Raw genomic sequence first — 26,602 nt, forward strand, 5'->3', positions numbered from 1 at the left:
TGGGTTCGTAGCAATATTTTTTTCCACCCGGTGTATATACGAAGTAAAGCATATATCCTCTAATTTGCGTACTCTTTCCCTAAGAACGTTAAATGAAACTAAATCTGATAAATTCTTGTATATTTTATATTTTTTGAAATATTTGTATTTTTCTTTAATTGCTTTCTTTAATGAAAGAGAATACCATACCGGATAACTATCTTTTTTAATTGTTTTACTGGGTATAAATTTATTCCTAAGTTTCTTAAACGTTACGTAAAAGAAATCCAAAGCCTGGTCTAAAGTACGGGTAGAAAACTCAGTCTCCCAATTAATAGTAGCCAGCTCATTATTAATTGACGTGTAGTCACCTTTGTTGTAAAAATATTTAACCCGAGGGGCCGTATGAAGCGGGAGGACAGTAGTAAACTTAATTCGAATAGTTAAGGGCTCATGATGTGGGTCGATAGGAACTAGGGGTACAGCACAACCACTAACGCGTAAAAAGTCATTAGATAATACTAAGTCCAGTAACTTACCGAACCGGTTTAAAATACCGTTATATTGATTCAGATTTAGAGTATGAATTTCGTCAACTAAGCTACATTCATCGTTACTAGCATAGGCAGACGGAAACATCACCGAGTCTCGACTCATCCACCGGATACCGCTCATATTAAAATCACCTATTATTATAAACTTATCGTCTGGACGATCTAAAATTAATTCACTTAATTTATTTAAAAAGTTAGCTAATTGTTGTGAAAATGAGTTACCATTATTTTGATTACACAAATACAGTACGCACAAATGAACTTTTACTAACCTATTGAAGTTGTCTTTAAGCGACAGCGTAACCCACAAGTCCTCGGCAGACGACTGGAACGTCAGCTGCGGGGTCACAGGTAGTTCCCGACGGGTGGCGATGAGCACACCGCCCCCGCGGCTTTGGCCGGTCAGGGCAAGATCCCGGTCCCGCCGCCATACGACAAACCGGTCATCAAACAATTCGGAGTCCAACACACCATCCACCAGCCACGTCTCCGTTAAAATTATGATGTCAAAAGATGCTGTACTAAGATTACGGTAAAATGTGAAAGTTTTTGACCGCAACCCCCTAACGTTCTGATAATAAATGCAAGGGTGGTTATCTATTACTGTACTAACTATTAATTTTATGCCTAAAATTGAGTAAATATAGAATTAAATATAATACTGCATCATCCAATTTAGACAAAGATAACGGTGCTTTTAAAACGAATCCTCAGCCTGCAAGTAGCTACTTCCGAGCCTCGACAATAATGTACTATTATTTTGCACTTGAGAGCGCCAGTGTCGGATTAAGACATTTTTTACCCTTTGACCGTTAAAGACGTCAACTGCACCAGCTCTCTTCGGAGTCATCCATCTGGTTCGATCGACTCCTAAGATTTTGATGCCTCACATATCCGATAAGTGCCCACACAAAACTTATGAAACCTCGCGTTTTAAGGATACTCGATCGTTTTATTTAAGGACATATTTATGTTTACTGAACCGCATTTAGGCTAGGTTCACACGGCGTGAATTTTTCCCGTATACCCGTAAAATGAACGCCGTGTGAACCTAGCTTTAGTGTCCTAATCCGGGGAGGTATATTTAAATCGGTGTACCAAACTGTCCCGCGAGTCTACCCCTGATATTCAATTGGTAACCGAGCGCAAGTTAACGTATATGAACATTCCAGGGTTGCGAGCCGATGTGCATCGGGTCGGGCGTGGCGCACTTCCTGAACTGTCTTCTCGGCGCATGCGCCGCGCCGGCGGTGTCGGGCGCAGACACGCTGGCGCCGGCGCGGGGGCGCGGAGGCCGCGGCCGCCGCACGCGCCGCCCCGCGCCCGCCAGCCCGCTGCCCGAGTGGCAGAACCTTACGCCTAAGGCGCTGTTTGCGCAGATCAAGCAGGAGCTCAAGGTTAGCTTTTTACTAATGTTTTGAGACACGTGCACTTACGAAATTAGTTTTTTTTTTCTAGTCTATTGAGTGTGCCACTGTTGGACGAAGGCCTCTCCTCTTTCCCGCCATTTGGTCCTGTCCAATGCACATTCCCGCCACTCTACGAAATTAGTTACTAATGAGATATTGTCTGACGGGATCTATTGGGGCCCGCTTCTAGGAACGACGTAGTGTAATAACTGTAATAAGAAACTTGGAAAACCATCGCCGAATGGGCCGATAAAATCGCCGGGGTGATCGATTACGCCTGATAAGTCAGGCGAGGAGTGATTTTCAGATATATGTATTTCTTTGAGAGTAAGGATGGTATTCCACCTATCCAATTTCTTTGTCCAATGTGTATTGCGTTTCACATTTTGCTTAATGAGCGAGTGAAACGCAATGACATTGGAACAAAAAATTAGACAGGTGAAATACCCCCCTAATATAGGTTCTAATAAAGTAACAAAACACATTTATTTCTACTTTCAGGCGTATTGGGGCTATGAATTGGCTGCCGATAACATGGACAATGTTATAGAAAAACACGGCCTACAAAAAATATCACTTCTCAGGTTGGTATCACACAAATTGGGTATTTATTCTAGCGTTTCAACTGCTGTCAAGATTCTTCCATCCAATTCGTACCGCTCTGGTAGGGATACCGATTTATTATTATAGTGTAAATAACATTATTTGCGGTATTTGACACATTATGACTGACGTATATAGAGATGTAACTAACGCAAATCGATTGTCACAGCCAGCGATTACGATTGGATGGCACGTAGACTGAGGTATCGAATTGTGACGTATAATGAATTTTTATTTGAGATTTAAATAAAACTAGAATTATATGGTTTTCCCGCAAGCTACCGGTCGGTCGGTGTATTTAATACACCGACCGAGTAGGTCGCACCCATTGTCAAAATTGAAACTAACTGGGGATCTATTTTAAAGTTTATTTATGTTATTTCTGTGTCAAATTTGTTGTCCGTTAAGTGACGATAAATATATCTATATTTACAGTTAATTATCCACCTTTTCCTTATTTTTATTAAAAGAAAAATGAAAAATTCATATCGATTTACTTAGACGACTACCGATTCATAACGGTGGTGTCCGGTCAATCCTAAAATTAAAAAAAAAAAGACGTAGAACGTAAACGTTCGCAGTGCAGTTGTTTTCCTTTGTGATTTCGATGTGCAAAACATTTTACGTAGTATTGCTGTTGTGAGTGACAGACGTCAAATACCGCAAATAATGTTATTTACACTATAATTATTGTGCCACGAGTATAACTCATGTCATGTCCATAAAACTGACACGTCACACATTATCCGTTAGTGGGACAGTGAACCTGCAATCTGACACTGACATTTCGACATATGTTTTACAGGCCATATAACCATGGATACCGCCTTTAGGAACATTACCGTTCAAATTCTCGGGCCAAATTAGCACACATACACAATTACGCCTACATTCAAATAAGACGACGCGTTTACAGAGCCTGTAATCAAAGCTCGTAAACAAAATAAGAGTCATCTTTATTACACTAATGGTACATAGCTAAGTGTAGATGGAAATGCATATAATGTCAATAACTACCAATCAGCGACATTAATCCGCTAATAACCTTCTTGCTGTACGTACTGGCCGCTGAGAGTTCGCGGTTCATATTTGATTAGAATATGACTTGGACAGGGATAGGTTTATGCCATACAGTGAAGAACCAGTCAAATAATTCACGTATAATAATTTAATGCAGATTAAAAGATAACTAGTTAAAATGTTGTTATGACATGACAGACTAACTCAACATAAGTAAATATATCATTGTTGTATAAATGTATTCCGCTATAATAAGTATTTTGTATATTTTATTATCAATCTGCATGGCAGTGCGAAGTCACGTTCAGGTATAGTCTGTCCGTTTTTCTAAGATCAAGTACGCCATAGTAAATGTATGGCGAACTTGATCTTAGAAATCGGACTGGCTATACAGTCTGCAAAATTTACATGGGTACACGAATCGGGTCAAAAATATTTGAACAGGCGGAATCACAATAAATCCCCACTTTCAGTTCAGAATATTTTATATGTATATAGCCGGTCAAGCAAGTTTGTCAGTAGAAAAAGGTGCAAAATTAAAATTTTGTATAGGACCACAGCCGTTCGCGCGCTTACATTTTCTAAATTTGCCGCTCTTATAATATTTTAAACTTTCGCGTTTTGAACACATATTAACTCACATTATACGAAACGAAACTGATTTACGTCGGTAAATCAAGGTAATTGAATAGAATTCGCGTTAGACCCGTCTATAATGTGAGTTAATATGTTTGCCGCTCTTTTCTACTGACGGAAATGGCTTGAGAGAGAACCTACATATATGTGACAGTAGAGGGTGGATTCAAATGATCAACATTTTCAGATAATGTGTATTTGTTAAATTAATTCAGTGAAAGGATGATAGGAAAAATGTATCTACATATAGGAAGGAGACCGGGTATGATTATCTCACGGGTTATATCTCATGAATAGAACATATTCTAGATATCTTGCCAGGCATCCACTCAATTTCATGTCTCTCTAATTGGACAGCTTTTTTCCATAGTTCTCTGCGAATAGCATCTTGTGGGAATCTGAATGGAAAGTAATGTAAAATGACAATACCAAATTTGATTATTAATTTGAAATAACTAGGTAGTTTTTTTATAGCTCCATCTCATGAAATAAAAAAGGAAAATACAAATCTGTAAGAAGGAATTTATTACTACATTTATAATTATATAGAAAATACCTAAACCAAACACAAGTTAATAAAATAGTCTACTTCATTTAGCATAACACCATCCCTATTATCCTCGCAATTTAAAAAGTCGTATGTTGTTATGAAAGTCGTATGCAGTTGTTACGTTTTAGCTTAGCACGGTAGTATTGAAAACAAATCGTCATGTTTTTTCCAAATTCTACTGAAGTTATCTGTTTACTACAAGTGAAAAGTGATTCCACTGTCCTTGGTATGAACTTAAATTACTTCTGCACCACTTCACGACACATGAATATATTTTTAATTACAAAAAAACATTGTTTTTATAAATCAATTTATCCATTTGTCACTGACTGTCATCTCGGTGGTACTGAGATTGCCAATCGAGCAGTTTGTAAGTACCGCCTATCGCGGGTTAGTTTGCGTTGGGTCATAATTGAGCGGACAGAATACTTCCATGTATAGCATTTCGCTGTTTACAGGTCCTTCGCATTGAAAGTCGGGCTCCAAATTATGCTGCGGGAATATGAATTTGAAAGCAAGAACAAGACCACATTCTCCAGCGCAGACATTATGAATATCTTCCCCGTTGTCAAACATATCAATCCTAGGGTAACTATCATTTCTCTAACTTTTAACAGTCTGCCCAATGATTAAAATATCTGAATTGTGTCTTTTTTACTTTCAACCACTCGAGTCAGAGGGTGCGAAACTCCTCTCTTCGGGCAAACTCGGCTCCGTTCGGCTCAGCATTGCTCCGAGCAATTATTAGGGTTGACACAACTTTCCGTCCCTTTGCGTGCACGACCACAGATAAGATAATGGCTTGAATTTTGACAACACTAAATAGCCGAAAGGGATAGTGCCATATATTAGAAAGGTTCAGCATGATTTGATCCTGAACCGCTGTCAAACTTCGGTTTTGTAGGAAGTTTCCTTTCTGTACGGTAGTACTATTATTTATTTTGTCCCGCGGATAAACCACACGTGAATTAAAATTATAAAAAATTTCGTTTTCAGGCATCAGACGCCTACAATTTCTACACAACCGGCCAAAACAAAATCCAAGCGGGCTCCGTATCCGAGGGCCACGAACTGATCGCGGAAGCTCTCAACCTGCTCAATAATGTGTACGGAGCTATGCACGGCGAGATCGCGCAGTGCTTGAGGATGGTCGCGCGACTGTGCTACGTGACAGGCGAACATAGGGACGCGATGGCGTACCAGCAGAAGGCCGTGCTCATGTCAGAGAGGGTCAACGGCATCGACCATCCTTACACTATTACTGAATATGTGAGTGTACTGGTTGATTTGATAGAAAATAAGATAAGATGATGACTCTGTTTTCAAAGATGACTTAGACAATTAAAATTTCGCAGTTCCACAAATATATCTAAGTCACTTTGAGATCTTAATTAAGGTTGATGAGTCACTATCAGGTCAATTGGGCTGTCTGGCAGAGCTACTACCGAACAATCAGGAATATCCACAATGTATAAATAGATACTTCATTAAAAAATTCATCATCATCATCATCATCATCTCAGCCATAAGACGTCCACTGCTGAACATAGGCCTCCCCCTTTGACCTCCATACGTGCCGGTTGGAAGCGACCCGCATCCAGCGTCTTCCGGCAACCTTAACAAGGTCGTCTGTCCATCTTGTGGGTGGACGTCCTACGCTGCGCTTGCTAGTCCGTAGTCTCATCTGTCCATCTTCTCTGCGTGCAATAAAAAAATTGACTAAAGAAATTAGGCGTTAGAAACACGCGTTACACGAATTTAAAAGCACACTGAAAAACTGGACATAGCTTTTATCTTTGTCTACTTTCAAAAAGTACTGGTCTTTGACATTGTTAACTTGTGTTGTTTCAGTCGCACCTGGCGCTGTACTGCTTCGCCAACGGGCAAGTGAGCACGGCGCTCAAGCTGCTGTACCGCGCGCGCTACCTCGCGCTGCTCGTCTGCGGCGAGAACCACCCCGAGATGGCGCTGCTCGATGTAAGTACCGGCCTGGCAGGGTCGCCATGTGATGTGTAGCGGAATGAAACAAGAGGTTTGACCTTGCGGTGTAATATACAACATAAAGTGTTGCGTTTGACATCTTTTGTGTAGATGTATGATTCAGTGTTACGTCTCGCTTAGACATACAAGTTAATCAGTACATAAAACTCTTTTCACACCACTAAAGTCACCCCCGGCTGAAATCTTTCTCTGCGGTGCGCCCGAGCCATCGAATGTGGCAGTTTCATTGGCATAAGCGTTTGATGTTTGTTTTAAAAGTGTTGTTATAATTTCAGAGCAACATCGCTTTAATACTGCACGCGGTCGGCGAATACGAGCTGTCCCTGCGCTTCGTGGAGCGCGCACTGAGCGTGACGTGCGCGGTGCACGGCGCGCGCTCGCTGAAGGCGGCCGTGGCGCGCCACCTGCTCGCGCGCACGCTGTCCTGCCTCGGCGACTTCCGCGCCGCGCTCCAGCACGAGAAGGAGACCTACTCCATATACAAGCAGCTGGTGAGTTCCTATGAATACGAGCTGTCCCTGCGCTTCGTGGAGCGCGTACTGAGCGTGACGTGCGCGGTGCACGGCGCGCGCTCGCTGAAGGCGGCCGTGGCGCGCCACCTGCTCGCGCGCACGCTGTCCTGCCTCGGCGACTTCCGCGCCGCGCTCCAGCACGAGAAGGAGACCTACTCCATATACAAGCAGCTGGTGAGTTCCTATGAATACGAGCTGTCCCTGCGCTTCGTGGAGCGCGTACTGAGCGTGACGTGCGCGGTGCACGGCGCGCGCTCGCTGAAGGCGGCCGTGGCGCGCCACCTGCTCGCGCGCACGCTGTCCTGCCTCGGCGACTTCCGCGCCGCGCTCCAGCACGAGAAGGAGACCTACTCCATATACAAGCAGCTGGTGAGTTCCTATGAATACGAGCTGTCCCTGCGCTTCGTGGAGCGCGCACTGAGCGTGACGTGCGCGGTGCACGGCGCGCGCTCGCTGAAGGCGGCCGTGGCGCGCCACCTGCTCGCGCGCACGCTGTCCTGCCTCGGCGACTTCCGCGCCGCGCTCCAGCACGAGAAGGAGACCTACTCCATATACAAGCAGCTGGTGAGTTCCTATGAATACGAGCTGTCCCTGCGCTTCGTGGAGCGCGCACTGAGCGTGACGTGCGCGGTGCACGGCGCGCGCTCGCTGAAGGCGGCCGTGGCGCGCCACCTGCTCGCGCGCACGCTGTCCTGCCTCGGCGACTTCCGCGCCGCGCTCCAGCACGAGAAGGAGACCTACTCCATATACAAGCAGCTGGTGAGTTCCTATGAATACGAGCTGTCCCTGCGCTTCGTGGAGCGCGTACTGAGCGTGACGTGCGCGGTGCACGGCGCGCGCTCGCTGAAGGCGGCCGTGGCGCGCCACCTGCTCGCGCGCACGCTGTCCTGCCTCGGCGACTTCCGCGCCGCGCTCCAGCACGAGAAGGAGACCTACTCCATATACAAGCAGCTGGTGAGTTCCTATGAATACGAGCTGTCCCTGCGCTTCGTGGAGCGCGCACTGAGCGTGACGTGCGCGGTGCACGGCGCGCGCTCGCTGAAGGCGGCCGTGGCGCGCCACCTGCTCGCGCGCACGCTGTCCTGCCTCGGCGACTTCCGCGCCGCGCTCCAGCACGAGAAGGAGACCTACTCCATATACAAGCAGCTGGTGAGTTCCTATGAATACGAGCTGTCCCTGCGCTTCGTGGAGCGCGCACTGAGCGTGACGTGCGCGGTGCACGGCGCGCGCTCGCTGAAGGCGGCCGTGGCGCGCCACCTGCTCGCGCGCACGCTGTCCTGCCTCGGCGACTTCCGCGCCGCGCTCCAGCACGAGAAGGAGACCTACTCCATATACAAGCAGCTGGTGAGTTCCTATGAATACGAGCTGTCCCTGCGCTTCGTGGAGCGCGCACTGAGCGTGACGTGCGCGGTGCACGGCGCGCGCTCGCTGAAGGCGGCCGTGGCGCGCCACCTGCTCGCGCGCACGCTGTCCTGCCTCGGCGACTTCCGCGCCGCGCTCCAGCACGAGAAGGAGACCTACTCCATATACAAGCAGCTGGTGAGTTCCTATGAATACGAGCTGTCCCTGCGCTTCGTGGAGCGCGCACTGAGCGTGACGTGCGCGGTGCACGGCGCGCGCTCGCTGAAGGCGGCCGTGGCGCGCCACCTGCTCGCGCGCACGCTGTCCTGCCTCGGCGACTTCCGCGCCGCGCTCCAGCACGAGAAGGAGACCTACTCCATATACAAGCAGCTGGTGAGTTCCTATGAATACGAGCTGTCCCTGCGCTTCGTGGAGCGCGCACTGAGCGTGACGTGCGCGGTGCACGGCGCGCGCTCGCTGAAGGCGGCCGTGGCGCGCCACCTGCTCGCGCGCACGCTGTCCTGCCTCGGCGACTTCCGCGCCGCGCTCCAGCACGAGAAGGAGACCTACTCCATATACAAGCAGCTGGTGAGTTCCTATGAATACGAGCTGTCCCTGCGCTTCGTGGAGCGCGCACTGAGCGTGACCTGCGCGGTGCACGGCAACTATTTAGTACGAATACTGAAAAAACTGTGGACAAGGGCGCTATCCTGGCGGATATGGGACGCATTAGTCATCTGACAATAGCAAAGATAATGTTCTGTCATGAAAGTTTATATTTTTTCCACGCTGTGTGTTGTCGTTCTTGTATTTTCCCTAGCATACACTTTGTACGTAACCAATAGGTCGCCTCAGCTTTGTGCGTAACTTCTCAAACAGGTTAAGCTCGAATAGGTATTGATCGGGAAGAGAAAAGATGGACCGCTAGAAGGATTTGCCTAGCCAGTGACATAAGTGATAATACTGTACGGATATGATGGTCGTTTTTGTCTACGTGACAGCGTGATAAAACGATGTCCGTCTCTTTCTATCCCGCAGAGTGACAGTTATTTTATCACGTGAATAAATGTGGAATTGTGGATAAAGCGATCCTTAATACGTCTGCTGAATGGTATTTTTGGAGTTTTAAATAGTAGATTGTACAACAAGGGCATAAAGTGACCCATTTTTACCCGAGGCAATTTTTTGGTCTGAGCGAAGCAAAGACCAAAATAGTAGACGAGGGTAAAAATGGACATTTATGCCCTTGTTGTACACTCTGCTTTTCACTTCGATTGCGAGGAAAATAAAACACATTTTCACGGCAATTTACACCACGAAATTGTCGTAAAGCGACATAATACATAACCAATTCCCGCCAACTAACTTCTTAATTTTTTTTTTTAATTTTCAACATGTGATCAGAGTTGCAGACGCTTGGTTTTCTGCCAAGTCAAACATTTCGGAGCATTTTTGAACGATAATCGACTCCTATTTTATGTGATTTACTAAATTTAATGACAGAAAATACGGATTCAGAAATAAATTGTAGCAAAAATAAAATAATATAACAAGTTTTGTCATCTACACAATTTTATTGCTCAGTAAAATTGTGCAATATGTTTTAACTGTTTGGCTGTTGAGACCGATTACCTTAGTCTTAGAAGAAAATTTTACTTTTATGCTCTAGAGCATGAAATGCGATTTTATGTCGTCTACGCACGACATAAAGGTGCACTTTTTGAGCATGAGAAGTGAAAACACTATTATTTCTTATCGATTACTAGATTTACTAGTATCAAGTCCGCATTTCCATTCGAAAACGAACGCGGTCGCTACCGCTAGCTACCGGGATGTAGAAATCGGGACCAGACTGAGACTACTAGACCTGTCTATAACACGATATTGACTTTGTGATTGCAGTTGGGCGAGAAGCACGAGAAGACGCGCGAGTCGTCGGAGTGCCTGCGGCACCTGACGACGCAGGCGGTGGTGCTGCAGAAGCGGCTGGCCGAGGCCTACGCGCGCGCGCCGCACCAGCCGCCGCAGCACCCGCCGCTGCACATCCAGCCGCCCGGCATGGCCTCCGTCATCGACATGCTCAACCTCATCAACGGCATACTCTTCGTGCAGATCAGGTATGTACCTACCACTACCGGGATACTAATTCATACGACTCCACCATAGAGGTACAATAATATAGAGAGGAAACGGGGGAGGGGCCAAATGACCGAACGAGATACACTTATAGAACTTTCAATAGGAGTAGCAGAGAAAGCGGTATTATTGCTTGTCCTTGTCACAGTCTCACTTTTTGTTTATTCCCGCCATAAATTTAGTATGGTGTATGGTGGGCAACAAATAACCCGACCGAATTACGTAGATTGTTTTTGGTATATTGTCAGAAATGTTAAAACGTGTTTTTAATATTGTCGCATTGCGTATGTTTTGTCCCTCACGGAGGCACGCGTATACCACTTCTATAGGATGCTACTTCTATGGACTCCACAAAGAAAATACTTGATAAACTAACCCGGGTGAGGTATTTTTTGTAGAAAAACTTCTCCCTCTAATGAAGTTGGTTAAAAATGTAACCTGTCACCCGCGTTATGAACACGAGTCGATTTGAAACCTCGGTCACCAAAATCGGGTCAGTAGTTTTGATGCCACAATGGAACACGTAGCACAAACATATCCAGTATATGCACTGACATAATACTGACATAACACAGACGAGCCTGTCAAAATTATAATGTTAACTTCATAAATCTAGATATCTTCTCATTGTCTTTCGGTAAATATAGTAGTGGTCTGCGGAGCCAAATATTTCCATAGCAGTGTAATGTTATTACATACTTAGTTAAAAAATAGTTATTTGTTTTACAAGGGGGCAAAGTTGTTGTTTAACCGCTCGTGCTAATATTGATACCCGAGCAAGCGAAAGATTCCAAAATTGAACCACGAGCGTAGCGAGTGAAAAATGGAATCTTGAGCGTTGCGAGGGTTTTAAAGCACGAGGGTTAAACAAAATTTGCCCCCGAGTGAAACACAAAATTTTTCACCACACCAACCCGAAGCAAATATTAAATATAAAATATCAAACAAAATCAAATCCAAATGAACGTTATTAAATATTTATCATCCAAAATCATCATTTAAAAGTCAATTCTACCAGCACACATAAGAAAACAACTCAAAATTTGCATTTGATTACTTTGCCTCACATGTGAATAAAATCGAACTTTGCTATCAGTTTTTGAAGTGCAAAGTAAGCCTTTCCAAGCTGGTGTGGTGAAACAGTCATTGTTTTACAGTCTTATGCAATGTATGTACGTTTGTAAGCATGATCGATACTTGGTACTTTATGAGTTGTGTATCCAATTGTTACTTCTGTGTATCTTCCTATTTATAGGCAGAACCGAACTAGCCCTGTTTCTACTTATTATCAATATCATTATTTTATATTTAATGGAACTATAGGTCTTATTGTATATCTGCAAGCTTAAACATATTTGTATGTGACTGTTTGTTTCCTAAATAAATAAATAAAAAATAAAAAAAAATAATGAACTTCATCACTTTTTATACTAATAATTTTTATCCATATTTTCAGCCCTCAAGATATCGAGCAGTTCAAAGCAGAAATAGAAAAAAGACAACTAAAAGACTTACCGATCCCAGGCCTTGCTGAACTAAGCACCGGCAAAGAGAAAGTCGAGAAAACTGAGCTGAACGCGGGCGGAGACGCGTCGTCAGAGAGTTGAAACCGCCGGCCGTAATCCACTCCCGCTTTACATCCAGGGCCGGATTAACCATAGGCAATGAAGGCTATTTAGGGGCTGATCAGGTTTCACAGATAACTGAGTTTACTGGATTGTTACCGTCAAAACTTTAACGGTTTACAATCTACTCCATAAAAACGATAGCGCCGCGAGCGCCATCTAGTTCGGGTGTCAAAGTAACAACCATTGTAATATTTTTAGAATCAATCCGTGTTTATTGATAACTCGTTATCTGTGGCTCTATTCAGAGAATAACACGAAGGGAAATGCCTGACGCTTGCGTTGCCAATAGGCCGATGCACACAGCTATGCGTTATCCAGCTCCCTTCGCAGCACATCGCTTGCGTTGCGTAAGGGCTCATTTAGACGAAGCGAGAACTCGCATGCGAGTTTCATTACATTGCGGGTGTTGATCGGTTGGTTGAATTGGACGTAACCGCAAAAGTCCGCAATGTAGCTAAAATTGCATTCGAGTACGCGCGCCGTCTAAATCAGCCTTAAGGATGGTATTCCATTCCATCTATCCAATTTCTTTGTCCAATGTGTATTGCGTCTCACATTTTGCTTTGTGAGAGATCGAGACGCAATGACATGATAAAGAAATTGGCCAGGTGGAATACCACACTAAGCACTGGTAACGAATGCGGCGCCCAACGCTAGCGATGTACTGCGTAGAAAGCAGGAAACTTGCTATATTCGCAACTGATGTGGCCTGGCCTCAAATGCCTGTTTGGCTTAATCCGGCCCTGAACATTTATTATACATTGTTACTTTATAATTATTGATTGATGATATTGTTCCTTATTATCGAAGAATGTATGCCGTAGTAGGTAGCGTGCTAAGGTTTGATGTAGATTTTTTTATTAGTCAAATTTTGATGGTAATTATTTCGATCAAATAATTATGCGTTATTTTAAGTCTCGCAGAGTGCAATAGGTTTATGTGCATGTGCGTACGTTGCGTATTTCGCTCAAATCACCTGAACACGATGATTTCGTAGGACCTAAAATCGGCCTTCAGTTTTCTACATTCTTATACAAGAAAGTAGTGTAACATTGGTTGAATTCTGTACACTATGAAGAGAAATAATATGCCTAATGACATTCGATTCTAGTCCAAATAATATCAGTAAAAAAGCTTAAAATAAAGGATCTTCGAGATATTAATTTGGAGTTATAACACTAAACTAACTCCGGAAATAGGTACAATGTTTCTTATGAAATTCATATTTTTTTCGACAATTTTTTTTATATGTTACTATAACCTGATGGCATATCTCTTTAAATGAGGAAGCTATTTATATTGTTTATTTATATATTTATTTATGCAAAATATAATTTATAATAAAGAACTCCTCGTTTTGGCAATCGTGTTAACACAGTAATAGTTATTTACGATACAAGTGCGGAAAAGAGGAAATTCGAAACGAGTGGCGATAAATTAAAACACACCGAAGGGAGTGTTTTAAATCGACACGAGTTGCGAATTACCTATTCGCACGTGTACCGTACAACGTTTTACAGTACATATGGCCCTTTAAACTTTCGACATACGCACGAAAAGTGCTATTTTACGCACTAGTTCGGGAAAATAAGACCATATGTACTGTAAATAACTATTTCGGCTATGTTTCACTAGGCATATGCATGCATTAATTATTTTGAAAAGTACCTACTTATACCGATTTTGAGGTCCTGCAATCACTGTGTGAATGTAGGTTTAATTTTATGCTTCCGTTTCAAATTCACAATTTGATCGTTATCCGATGTAGTGCAATGGAAATGTAGTGATAATAGCAATAAGTTTCGGTTGTGAGCCCGGACCGCACTGCGCCCGGTGTCCGGCGTCCGGCGTCTGGTGCTACCGGCGAGTCCGAATAAACAAATGATTTTATGAATTGTTATGTCGAGTATTATTTCTTTACTTAATTAGTACGGGAGTATATTGTTGACATGCCCATAGTCGTAGAAATTTTGTTATATTGTCATTGAAATGTAACAGGATTTGAACATTTCTGTAGGTTTTTAATTACGTAACATATAGGTATTGATCAGATTTCTAGATTGTATTTTGTTTTGTAGCTAGTTGCCTGTTTGCGATGATCCGTGTCGTTAGAGCGTCCGCAATGTCGCGCGGGTGAAATTGAAGGGATGGTTACAAAAACAACATAACTGCTTAGAGCGGTTGACACTTTTTTAAGAACATTGTTAATCGTTTCAGGTGTCAACCAGTGTAGTCAGTTATGTTTTTTGTAAACATCCCTTCAATTGCAGGTACAATCCGCCGCACGCGCTCACGTCAGTTAGGCTTAGAACGCACTTTGATATTTTTTTTGCGGTATCAGTCAAATTCCTTGCGTTTTCAGTCTTGCAAGTGCGCGACCTTATGATTCATGCCGTACGTTACACTTTTTGCGGTTCTGAAACCGCAAGAAATGAATCGCAGTGCGTGCTAATCCTTAGCGGCGCTCAATTTTTCTTTAACCCACTCGTCCGCTCTGTGTACACGCGCGACGTAGCGGACGCCCTTAGTCAACCGCAGTTTCGACCAAAGTAATGACTATGACGAGTGACGGAAGATATACGCTACATGGGAGCCTGGATTGGAAAGACGTAAATTAAACTCCGAATTATCTACTGATATAATATACACTGCCTTCGATTGTTAGCTTACTTTCAGATTTTAGTGTGATTAGTGCCATATAATGTAGTGAGAATAAATCTCTTCGTAATGTTTCTGTTAGTCTGTGATATGAATTGTTTTATCAACGAGCCACTTGCCTTGCTGATGTTTGACAGTACTTATCTATCTTCTTTGGGTATTTCAACTGATCACGTTTTTAACTGTTGCTGTGTAAATAATACTAATTTCCGGTTCTGACAATAATCTTCCGATGTATGTCCTTTCATCTTGTGTCTAATAATCTATGCATGGCTTGAATCAAACGGAATCAATATTGTTACTTTTATTTTTTATTGCTATGAATTTTATCTGATTTTTCTCAAAACGTTTTCTGTGTATGTGTAAACCAATGAAACTGTCAATTGAAAAGATATATACAAATCCGAATGAGACCACCATACTGTATTTTCCTGATGATTTTTATAAAGTTAATCAAAATATACCTACCTAAGTACATATTTTAGTGCATCACAATTAATGTAATAAATAAACAAGCTTTTGCTTATCGAGTTTTAAGGGCCGAAAATAGTTTTATGAAGAAGTATGCACCATTGCAAGTGTAACTTAATATCGGCTGTACACACTCGTCGAGAACCTCTCGCCGAGAGTCTCGTCACCGCTCCGATCCAACTGGAGAACCGTGAGACGAGACGAGAAGGGAACAGTATGTACACACTCGTTCTCGGCCTTTCTCAGGGTCTCTCGACGAGTGTGCAGCCCGCATAACAATCATACCATGTATCCTAAATGATAAGCTCCTCCCATAACTAACAATTGAATGTTACTTAACTTTTAAGGAAGTTGTTAGATGAAGTATGTGCCTAAGCAAACAATAATAGTTGTTGTTGTTACATTTCTTTAACAATATGACGACCATGTAAATACGGCGCTGTTCGTAGTATACTAATAAAAATCGTTTTTAACGTGTTTATTTCATTTATTCACCTTTTATCAAATTACAATCAAAGTGGCATCGAGCTCGAGCTACATCAAAAGCAATTTTATAAATGTACACTTATTCTTCTAGATATACCTTATAGCTAAATAAAGCTATGATGCTTATAAAAACTTTAGATAAGAGACGTTTGCGAAAGATGAAATTTTCAAGAACAGAATAAATAGAAAACCGATATTATATAAATATTATATGAAACAAAGATACCTTACGTGGTACACCGCTTTATTTACCCTTTTCGATTTAGGTAGAGTACGATTTGGAAACCACAACCCTTTGACCATCAAAGACGCAACTGACGTGCGCGACTCTGTAGTCGCAACCCAATATCAACCTTCTTGCATTCCGATAAGGTTCACGATGACGCGCCGCCCATGATAGGCGCGGCGGTCAAAGGGTTAATAGAATTTCAACCTAAGCTTTGGGAAAAGCAATTTATATTGGTGCGATCTCGAAGTTCTCGAACGGACAGTAAATACATAGATACCTACTATGTATTTACTGTCCTTGTCACCTATTTGGCAAGAAATAAAATTACGAATTTGACCCTGCAATGAATGCGTATAAACAAGGTCATTAATAAAAAGCACCAGGTGCAAATTTTCTAGGGTGATCACGTGATCAGCCTTTCGCACCTACATTTTACAAATTTCTGCCGTTTTTATTGTAGACAACGGTTTGCCAATAACTATACTTAGCCTCTTTAACACATTCGATACCACTAAGTGCTACGGGTTACGCTCGTAGCGCGTAGCCACGGTTTCGTCGTATGTAGCGCGTAGTCGCTACGAACAGTGTACCCGACAGTCGGGTTCTTGGTGTTGAATGTGTTAACCTTTTGGACGCCAATGACCGATATATCCGCACCGCAGGTACAGCGCCAAAGACTGATTAATCGGTCACAAACCACAGAGCAACATAGACCTACGTGCATATGCATAAAGTTCAATTTCAGTTTTCACACTTCGGTGACGTGGCGTCCGCGTGACAGCTTTTGTGTTTGACATGGTGTCGAAAAGGTTAAAGTTCCAGAAGCTTAAGTTTTATTTTCGTATTTGGAACCTTGATATTTCGGAAAAAGGCCTTTAAAAGGGCCTCCGGGACTGGGAGGATAGCATAAAACCAGGCGGCATCAAAAACCTCCAGAACCACTACTACTACTCGTAGACACTCTGGAATGTCACTTCCTTGAGCGAGCGCTAGCGCGCACCTGGGGCCGGGGCCGCCTGGGGCGCTGGCGCTGCGCGCGGCGGCGGCGCACGCGCGGCGCGCGGCCGCGCTCCAGCTGCGCCGCCACCAGCTCCGCCAGCGACCCGCGCTCCGCCAGCATCGACAGGAACGTGCAGATGAACTCGTCGTAGTTGTGCGTGCGCCGGCAGTCGTCCACCTGTTGACCGCCCCACTTGTGTCAGCGTCCACACAGTTATCTGACTATGTACTGAATTTACAAATGTCAATTTTATTGCAAGGATTGCAAGGTCCCCCCTACTCACATTAAAGGCTAGAGTCAAAGGGAATGAAACCTATACACTAGTTGCATTCCTTATTTAAGTAGCGGTGCCACACCGAGCTGTGCGTCTTACGCCACAGCGCAGCCATTCAAATATTGAATGTGACCACGGTATAGAAGATTCAATTTCCATTCACTTGAGTAAAATACACACATATCCTGAATATTTGACCATCTTATACAAATATAGGACCGCTAAATACATACAGTTGCGTTATCTCGGCATTTTGCCACGGCTCATGGTAGTCTGGGGTCCGCTTGACAACCAATCCCATGATTTGACGTAGGCACTAGTTTTTACGAAAGCGACTGCCATCTGACCTTCCAACCCAGAGGGGAAACTAGGCCTTATTGGGATTAGTCCGGTTTCCTCACGATGGTTTCCTTCACCGAAAAGTGACTGGCAAATATCAAATGATATTGAATTCCTGACAATATTTAATAAAAAAAGTCAGGTTCCTCAAAATCTGAAGAAGCACGTTTATTTATACACACGTGTGTGTATCAAATTTTAGACGAAAAAAAAAGGCTATACCTTATACATATCCCTCTTATCATTCTCATCGTTAAGCGCCTGCTGGCACAGCTGTATCTCGGCCACGACGCAGCTCATCATGGCGTTCAGCTCCGCGTGCGTGAACAACACCTTCCGCGGCTTGAACGGCTCCTCGGGCGCCACCTCGCTGTACGCTAGGATGGGTGTGTCGTTGCTCTTCACTATGGCTGTGATGGAGGTGGGATAAATCTGGAATAGAGTTTTTAGTATGTAAGGTATATAAAGATCAAATGGGATTGGGCGGGACACATCTGTAGGATGCACCCGGACAAATGGGCCAAAATAGCGACCCAATGGGCACCACAGTTCACCCGAGGCAGAGGCAGGCCAAAAACGAGATGGCGAAACGACCTGGACTCATTTTGTGGCAACAGCTAGGGGAGACCTTTGCCCAGTAGTGGGACACAATATAGGCTATTTAAAAAGAAAGGTATAAACAAAATGTAGTAATGGTATAAGATGCGTAAAATCTAAGAGAAATTCGTGTTATGAATTTGACAGGTGGTGTAGATGGCGCTGTACTGCTCCGTACATTATAGGGTAAATCGTTGTATAGCGCATGTATTGGGTCATCTATTTCAGCTGACAAACAAGGGGAGTTTTTCTTCTACTTTACATCTATTCTACTATCAATACCACTCTTTGCTTATACTAACATATTTTGTTATAAATACTTACATCTCCAAGTATTTGACTGCCCCGATTTAGGGTGAAAAACTTCACCACTTCACCCTGTTCAACAGGGTCCGCTGAAATGTAATTGTTTGTTATAATTTGTAATGTAATTTAAAACATTTTAAGGCAGACCGCCCGATCCGAACTTTAAGATACGTCAAATATTACGGCTAGATACGATATGGATTAGATATGTCAGTGTCAAAAGTGACGTTTCTTCATACAAAAACATGACTTTTGACACTGACGTATCTAATCCATATCGTATCTAGCCGTAATATTTGACATATCCTAAAGTTCGAATCGGGCCGAGAGATAATATATTTATTTTTTTGAACTCTATTTCAACATCAGTTAGGGTTTAATTTTGCATAATTTCTAGCACCCTTATGCCCGTTAAAGGATTATATATAGTATATCCAAACAGGGTGCAAAAATACGTCATTTTACAAGGGTGTTTAAACTAGGGAGGTCTGGTACTTTTTATAGGGCTAATGTTTTGTTATTCTGTTTTATTCAAACAATGTCACAAACCTAAAATAAAACTAGTATCTTGGTTCTGCCTGTCTGTGGGGCCAATCTCTATGTAAACTGGTTGTGTGTAATCTATGTCATACAACTGAGACTGCGCCTGCTCTAGAGCCAGTAGAATGGTCCTTTCACTGAACTCCATCTCGTTATCTTGCAATGAACTTTCATTTGATTCTGGGTTAATTTCTGCTTGCTCTGAAAATGCACAAAAATATAAATTTGAAATATCTACCACAACACACGATACTACACGATAATAGCTTGAAGTACTAGTAAATGTAAACCTATAAAATAATCACATCCTAGCGCCATCTAGTGGCTCTGATTATGCAATCTCAGTCCATAAAAAATGTTTGTTTACCACTGTCCCTGTTTTTAGCAAGTAGATGTCTCAAATGTTTTCCTATTTTTGATATGGCATCCTTCACTCTTTTCTGGTTGAGTTCAAGTGCATTCAGTTTCTGTGTTATGGCAATTCTTCGGTCTGGCACCACAGCCATCAAATTAAATCTGAAATAATTATTACTTTGATTACCAATCAGCACAATTTAATTTCTAATCATTATCATGCAGCTTTGCTTTGCAAAATACTCTGAAATTGGCCTATTGAAAAAATAAAATATATTGTTGGTGAAGAAATTTTTTTTTATTGGAAGCCCAACCAACAAGTGATAAAGCACTCAAATACCTAACCATAATCAATTGTTGCTATTATCTTTACCTGATATCATGGACCTGTTCTCCGGCATCTCTGCCCAACCTCTCAGCCATAACTCTCCGGAACTTATCTGTCCAGTCCTCGTCTGTGGCCCAGGGCCCATGGTCTGTGGGAAATGGCTTTAAGCCATCCAATTCAAATAGGTGCCCGTTGATGGGTACAAAGCTAACAAAGTGATATGCTTCACCTGAGGACATATTTTCAAACTGGGTAAATACAGTAATGAAAGTAGAGTTAGACCAAGAAAAGTCTGCAGAGATTTTGATAGCCCATGCAGTGCAAGTGTTATTTTAAACATCAAACTGCTATGAAATTATTATGTATAAATAAGACTTGCACTATGTGGGCTATCAAAATCGCTACAGACTTTTCTTGTTCTAACTTTAATGCAAATTGTCATAAAAAAATAATTTTATAAGGAATCTGTTAGATAACATTATACCAATTTAAAAAAAATCTACATACTAGTATTTGCACCATGTAAGATGATAATTGGAATATTATTTGATTAAGCTTAGAATAAATTTAAAAGTGGAAAAATTACTGTCTTGGGTGAGACTTGAACTCACGCACATCAAACCACACACATCATGTGAGTAGCATCGTTAGCAGACGTTTCTGCTTGTTAAAAATTAAAATTATTTGATTAGTTGAGCTGACCTGTGAAGCGTCCTGTAGGGACCACAGCATTTTTGTCTGTCTTCTTGCGAGCTTGTGGGATAGCATGAGAATTGTGAGCACATGCTAACTCTGGAGTGTTTCCGATTGCCCACCCCTTGTTCTCAGGATTCATACCTACTGTGTGGTGCTATTGAAAAGCAATAAAAAACAGAAGGTTAATACTTCTTGAACCTCTAGCACTGTTACATAAAAACATTATTCCATACATACCTTTAACCTACTCAAAGTCTCTCCTAAATGTAGATTGGGGCAGTTGAGTAATATAGATAGTAATGCGTGTGTGGCACAACTATTGGGCACCATTTGCTGAGCGAAAAATATATTGTTAATTGTCTCCTCATCGCGTACGAAGCTTTCTATTTGCTCTACGAATTTGCGACGCGACCGTCTCTCTTCAATCCATCGGAATAAGAATATAAACCCATAAACTGGACTCTCTAATGGCTTATGCAGATCGTATATTTCTTCGACTTGTACGCCTTTGACGCCGAAATCTTCTAGCAACAAAGTGAACAATCCGGGGTCGCTCTCGAGCTCTAGCCATCCTTCTGTGAGACTATTCAATTCAACAGGCATGCTTTTCATGAACTATAATTCCTATTAACTCTTACTTGTATATTATTAGAAGAAATGCTTTGTTTACCAGATAAATAAATAAAAATGCTGCTTTGCAGATTAATTTGTGACAGTAATGACACTGACAGACGACTGACATATGTGATAATGTTACCACAGGGAAAATAGGACTAACGTGTTAAAATTCAAATAGACGTACGGACCTACGGACCGGACCACTATTTAGTACCGTTCAAGGCATTTTTTCGAACATTACAATTTTTATGCTAAATGGCGCAGATGGCGCGATTTAGGATTTTTAAGTCATGAATAAAGCCTTCTAGTGCATAAATGGTACCTTTTAAGGTAATTTATATTTAAGTCTGGGGTCACTATCCCAAAAACAAGTTGTATATATGTATTCATAATTTTTACTACCTAGAGTGTTACACGGAACCAAAATATTGCATGTGTTTGGGTCATTATCAGGATAAGAATCTACTTAATAGCGTTGACCAAAAGAACTTAACGCATTCACCGTCAAAGTTTTCGTAGCGCTACACGCGTAGCCGATTATAGCGTTTTCCCGCTGTGTAGAGGAAAGCGACTACGAACAGACCGCCCGCCGAACGGGTTTTCGGAGGTAATTCGTCGCATTTTTATATTGTCTCGTACCAAAAAGGAAAAGAATAGCATAGTCTAATAAAACATGGTCTTCCATTCCCAGAGTGACACGGGGCTACGTCACAACAACATGGCCGCTGTATATAGCGCTATCGCATATTATCATATAGCGCTGTCGCATGATGACGTAAGCCCGTGTCAGTTAGGTGACCTAGAAAAGACGGGAATGGAGTACCAGGCGGAGTATATTATTATACCATGAAGAATAGAAGAAAACCTTAGTCTCATGCACATTTTTTACTATCTGTACCATATCTGTACTTACTAGTGTCCGACCGAAACATGTTTTTTTGCCGAAACCGAAACCGAAACCGAATGTTCGGTTTTGGCTCTAGTTTCGGCCGAAACCGAAACCGAAACTTTTGTAGACTTGTTAAAATCGTTGAAAAAATGTCATAAAACCGCTTTTACACACATTATGGGGCTGTCAACACCCAATGTCCTTGAAATTGATGTTACTTAAGCAGTTTTTTTAAGAAAATTACTAGAGTTAGACCAAGACAATTCTGCAACGATTTTGATAACACACGCAGTGCAACTAGTGCAAGTGTTATTTTAAACGTCAAACTTCTATGAAATTATGACGTAACTATAAATAACATTTGCACTAGTTGCACTGCGTATGCTATAAAAATCATTGCAGAATTTTCTTGGTCTAACTCTATTCATTCACCAGTCAAGCTAACGTGTAGATACAGCGCAGCGAGCGCGAAATTTTTTGTTGACAATATTGCAAGGCCGGGTACCGATCTTCACCTGGGCCTAAAGTCCGAAGTGCCCCAGTGAGGCGAACTTTCATGCGAAGTCAAAGCCGTGCTTCAGACTTCAGGATTTTAAGTAGTTGAGCGCAGACTCCAACCAATGTCCATTGTATTAAAAAGCGAGACCGCAGGCCGAGCATGGCGCAGGCTAAGCTTAAGTAGAGGAGATGTGAAACCCAAACCAATGGTAAATTGGGGTAAAAAGTGAGGCTAAAAAGCGAGCATTCGTATGAAAAACTGTACTGGGGACACTTTTAAGGCTTTTTTCTTCGTTTTAATCAATAGTCATCTATTCAGCCTCGCAAAATATTAACTATTGAGAAAATTAACTTTGCGGCACTAGTTGAGCGTAGCCTTTAGCCTCGCTTAAAATTTGCCATTAGAGGTAGATAGGAAAATGACTGAATAAGTGAGTGAATAAGAGCGAAAAAGACATCGTTCGACTCGGGCCGAGCTGATACTTGGCCACGCCTGAAGATTGAAATTAAAAACGCAAACTTATTTCCCTGTACTGAACAACACAACATGCTGTATGCAGAATTAACTGTAGGGGGCCCCGAACCTTGCACTGCCTGGGGCCACGACATGCTTAATCCGGGCCTGCTTAAAATCACCATTAAACGGTTCTAATGTCTTTATTTTTTTGACTTATGAAACTATTCATGATGCCGTACATGGCACTAACCATGTTAAAAACGGTCAAAATTCATGAAAATCCTCAATTTGGCAATAACTCGAAAACCGTGCCACTTTTACATCATGTCATGTTAAGTTGGTTTGGGTCCTCTTGGCTTGGTCTACCTCCAGTGTCACTGTGACGTGTCACTTATGGGACACCCTGTAGATGAATCAGTATTATGTAGGTATTAATATTGTTGTCCTACTTATTCCCCAACTTTTGGTCTTTGTCCGAAGTACCATTTCGTAAGTTTCGGCCCGGCCGAAAGGTTCGGCCGTTTTTTGGCCGAAACCGAAACTCTAGCCGAAACATGATTTTTTGGCCGAAACTGGCCGAAACCGAAACCGAAACCGAACCTTCGGTCGGACACTAGTACTTACCCATGGTCTAATAAAACATGGTCTTCTATTCCCAGAGTGACACGGGCCTACGTCACAATAACATTGCCACTTTATTTCAACATAACATGTTACATGGGTACATTATAGCTATGGTTAATAAGTTAAAATATTTCTTTATAATTTTATAATTTTCATTTATATGTATTTTATCTTAAATTTTACAATAACACGTCATTTTTAATTATTCGTTAGCAATATCTTCCGATTCACAAAAGAAATTTCAGACGTTCGGGTAATTCTGTTTACATTACTGGCAACACAGGATAGCGCTGTCACATTTGACAATTCGGATCTAGATAACTTCATGCACTGACCGTCATCCTTGTCGAACGCGTGTTAATTGTTATTTCCTTCTCGCTCAGTGTCAGCAGTCGCAGTGTTTTCCAAACTTTTCACGTCGTAAGCTTGGTAATTAATGTGTAACTGTGAATTCGTTTTTTAAACGTTTGTCTTGTATAGATAAATAAAGTTTAATTTAATACATTAGATTTGTTTTATTTTACTATGTTTCTACATGAATAACTTCAAATTAATGCCGTTAAAATAATTTTCACCGTTGATTACAGGTTCTCAAACTTTAAAATGTGGGAGAATTTTAAACAGCATGATGACGTAGGCCCGTGTCAGTTAGGTCATACGCGAATCTCGGAATAGAGTACCAGGCGGAGTATATTATTATACCATGTACTTACCGTTGTTTTTCAGTGGGAATATTTGATCGATATCGACTGCTCCCAAGTAATTTATATAGTTATAATTTATCAGAATATTTTAATTGTTTACCACTTACTAATATGATTTGACAGTCACAAATCGATATTTAATCACCCACACCCGTTTGTAGTCAGGCGTAGAGCATATTAATCATATTATAGGTAGGTACTCTCGTCAAACTTCGTTTCTAATATGTACCTACTTACCTATGAACAGGTTACATGTTGATTCGATAAGAAATGAAACAATCATTAAAGTAACGACATTTATTTTGTATGTACACTCAACTTCACAAACTTTGTACAATGTACAAATAATAAATGCACAACTTCAGTATCGTAAAACACCAACGACTCGCAGGCACACGCAATAATGATTACAAATTTCAAGGTAGGTTAACATAAGCGCACATTAACGTTAGACATTGGTCCCATTTTTAATTCATGATACATATATACAATCGTCATTTTAAAAACAAATGGTTAACCTAACCATTACCTACTTATTATCTTGAATAAGTTACTGAGTTAGTAAGTAGGTAGGCCAGAAGGCAGTGTCAAATTCCAGTTTGTTTTTAGGTATTGGTTGATAACTCCAAATCAACTGCAGTTACACATGTCAGTTACAAGTAGATGGCGTAAGTCCAACTGAAAACGCACGGTGTGAGTGCCAATGATTGCAGTGAATACCTATTTTTAAACTGCCTGATAACCTCTATTCTGTATTAAGTATAAGAACAGCTACTAGTAAATACATTTCAAATAAACTTCATTACATGTAGACTACAAATCTTTTTTGGTATGCAGAATCGAATATAATGGTCCTTCAAGTTGTGCAATCAAAATGTGTACAATTACAAAAACACATTAAGCTTCAACTCGTGTCAAAAACACAGTTAGTTTATCGCTAATTTAAAGGACTAGATCGAGAAGATGGACATTGAAATATTATTTAATATTCACTTATTCATTCCAACTATACTCATTTCAAACATAGCTGCAACCGGACTTTATATTCTTCATATCAACTAGGCAGTATCGCTATTTAGAAATACGAAATACAGTCGAAAGGAAGTATAACAAAAGCTACAGCTTTGGCTAGGTTAGCGTGAGAGAAATATGCTAAGGAAAAAGTAAAGTGTCCAACAGAACTACTGTTGTGAAGATAAGTATCTACATCTTGAAAGCTAAGCTATAAGTCGGTATTCACTTTTGCCTTCGTGTTCCTCGTGTACTGTCGAACACTGCGTCAGTTCACCTACTTGGGGCTTCACACCCGGGCAGCCTGCTGCTTGTCCTGTCCCAGCTCAACTGAGACACTCCCACACACACATTATCTCATGACTATTGATTTTATACAATTTAAACTCAACTTCATCAAGTTGCATATGTAGGAAAATTTCATAGTAATAACAATTGGAAGAGGTTCATAACTTATCCTAAGATACTTTCAACAAAACTTGTTTACAAAAAAATTTATGTACAGTAATTAATATTAAGTATTTAATAATTACATTCTTAATATCACATAAGTACGCATCGCTAAGCTCGACAATCTAACAAACGATCGTTTCATGCGCGGATATGTACGTACAATAAATAATACCGTAGCATTGCCGGGGCTTCAATATCGACTCGAGTCGAGTCCTTAGCCTAAAGTTCCATCACATGAAACAGCAGTCGATTTAAAGTAACAGTAGCACATGGGCGCGGTTCATCTGATGGCGTGGGTCGGTCTGTAGGGGGGAGGAGGGGTTTTGGGGATCTGCGTGCGGTGCACGGGGGCGAGCTCGTCAGGCTGGCCGGGGATGACGGAGGGCGCGTCCACAGGCGGCAGCGGCGTGTGCACGTGCGCGCTGCTGGTGGCGAGCAGCAGCCGCGCGGGGTTCAGCTTGATGGCGTCGTCGTACGTCGGCGGCGCGCCCGCCACCGTGTCGTAGTCCGGCGGCTTCTGCTGCATCGTCTCCTCGTCCGGCATCGATATCACGTGGATAGGGTCGTCGATCTGTAACCGAACAAATCATTGTAAGTTGTAGGCAGAAAAAAAACTGAATGAATGTCAAGGTACAACAACATTAAAGCGCGACAATCAGAGCGAGGAAAAAACTATGTGTTGAATGGTAGATTACTATCAT

General features: G+C 42.0%; 3 protein-coding genes and 1 long non-coding RNA gene across 9 annotated transcripts in view; 2 read left to right on the forward strand and 2 right to left on the reverse strand.

Annotated features, from left to right (window-relative positions):
* The window catches only part of LOC134796100 (clustered mitochondria protein homolog), a 64,733-nt gene extending 49,578 nt beyond the window's left edge, over window positions 1-15,155 (forward strand). Inside the window, exons 18-25 of the mRNA XM_063768057.1 lie at window positions 1,706-1,930; window positions 2,444-2,526; window positions 5,210-5,339; window positions 5,748-6,020; window positions 6,603-6,728; window positions 7,028-7,243; window positions 10,508-10,722; window positions 12,198-15,155. Coding sequence (XP_063624127.1) covers window positions 1,706-1,930; window positions 2,444-2,526; window positions 5,210-5,339; window positions 5,748-6,020; window positions 6,603-6,728; window positions 7,028-7,243; window positions 10,508-10,722; window positions 12,198-12,348 — 1,419 coding nt within the window. The 3' untranslated portion in view covers window positions 12,349-15,155. The remainder of the gene's footprint in view (window positions 1-1,705; window positions 1,931-2,443; window positions 2,527-5,209; window positions 5,340-5,747; window positions 6,021-6,602; window positions 6,729-7,027; window positions 7,244-10,507; window positions 10,723-12,197) is intronic.
* A 351-nt stretch (window positions 15,156-15,506) lies between these two features.
* On the forward strand, window positions 15,507-15,971 carry LOC134796101 (uncharacterized). Its single transcript, XR_010144897.1, has 2 exons — window positions 15,507-15,607; window positions 15,766-15,971. It is a non-coding gene; the product is annotated as an uncharacterized LOC134796101 (long non-coding RNA).
* An 888-nt stretch (window positions 15,972-16,859) lies between these two features.
* On the reverse strand, window positions 16,860-21,365 carry LOC134796076 (ubiquitin carboxyl-terminal hydrolase calypso). Its single transcript, XM_063768009.1, has 8 exons — window positions 20,885-21,365; window positions 20,654-20,801; window positions 19,997-20,180; window positions 19,637-19,785; window positions 19,279-19,470; window positions 18,748-18,818; window positions 18,049-18,258; window positions 16,860-17,390 (listed from the first exon to the last, which is right to left on the reverse strand). Exons 1-8 carry the CDS (start codon window positions 21,257-21,259, stop codon window positions 17,184-17,186), a joined length of 1,536 nt encoding a protein of 511 aa, XP_063624079.1. The 5' UTR covers window positions 21,260-21,365; the 3' UTR covers window positions 16,860-17,183.
* A 3,354-nt stretch (window positions 21,366-24,719) lies between these two features.
* The window catches only part of LOC134796095 (uncharacterized), a 98,419-nt gene continuing 96,536 nt past the window's right edge, over window positions 24,720-26,602 (reverse strand). For all 6 annotated transcript variants that reach the window (XM_063768046.1, XM_063768048.1, XM_063768045.1 and 3 more), the window contains one exon: window positions 24,720-26,472. In XM_063768046.1, coding sequence (XP_063624116.1) covers window positions 26,182-26,472 — 291 coding nt within the window. In that variant the 3' untranslated portion in view covers window positions 24,720-26,181. The remainder of the gene's footprint in view (window positions 26,473-26,602) is intronic.

This window comes from Cydia splendana, chromosome 13 (genome assembly GCF_910591565.1).
Source record: "Cydia splendana chromosome 13, ilCydSple1.2, whole genome shotgun sequence".
Taxonomy (NCBI): Eukaryota; Metazoa; Arthropoda; class Insecta; order Lepidoptera; family Tortricidae; genus Cydia; species Cydia splendana.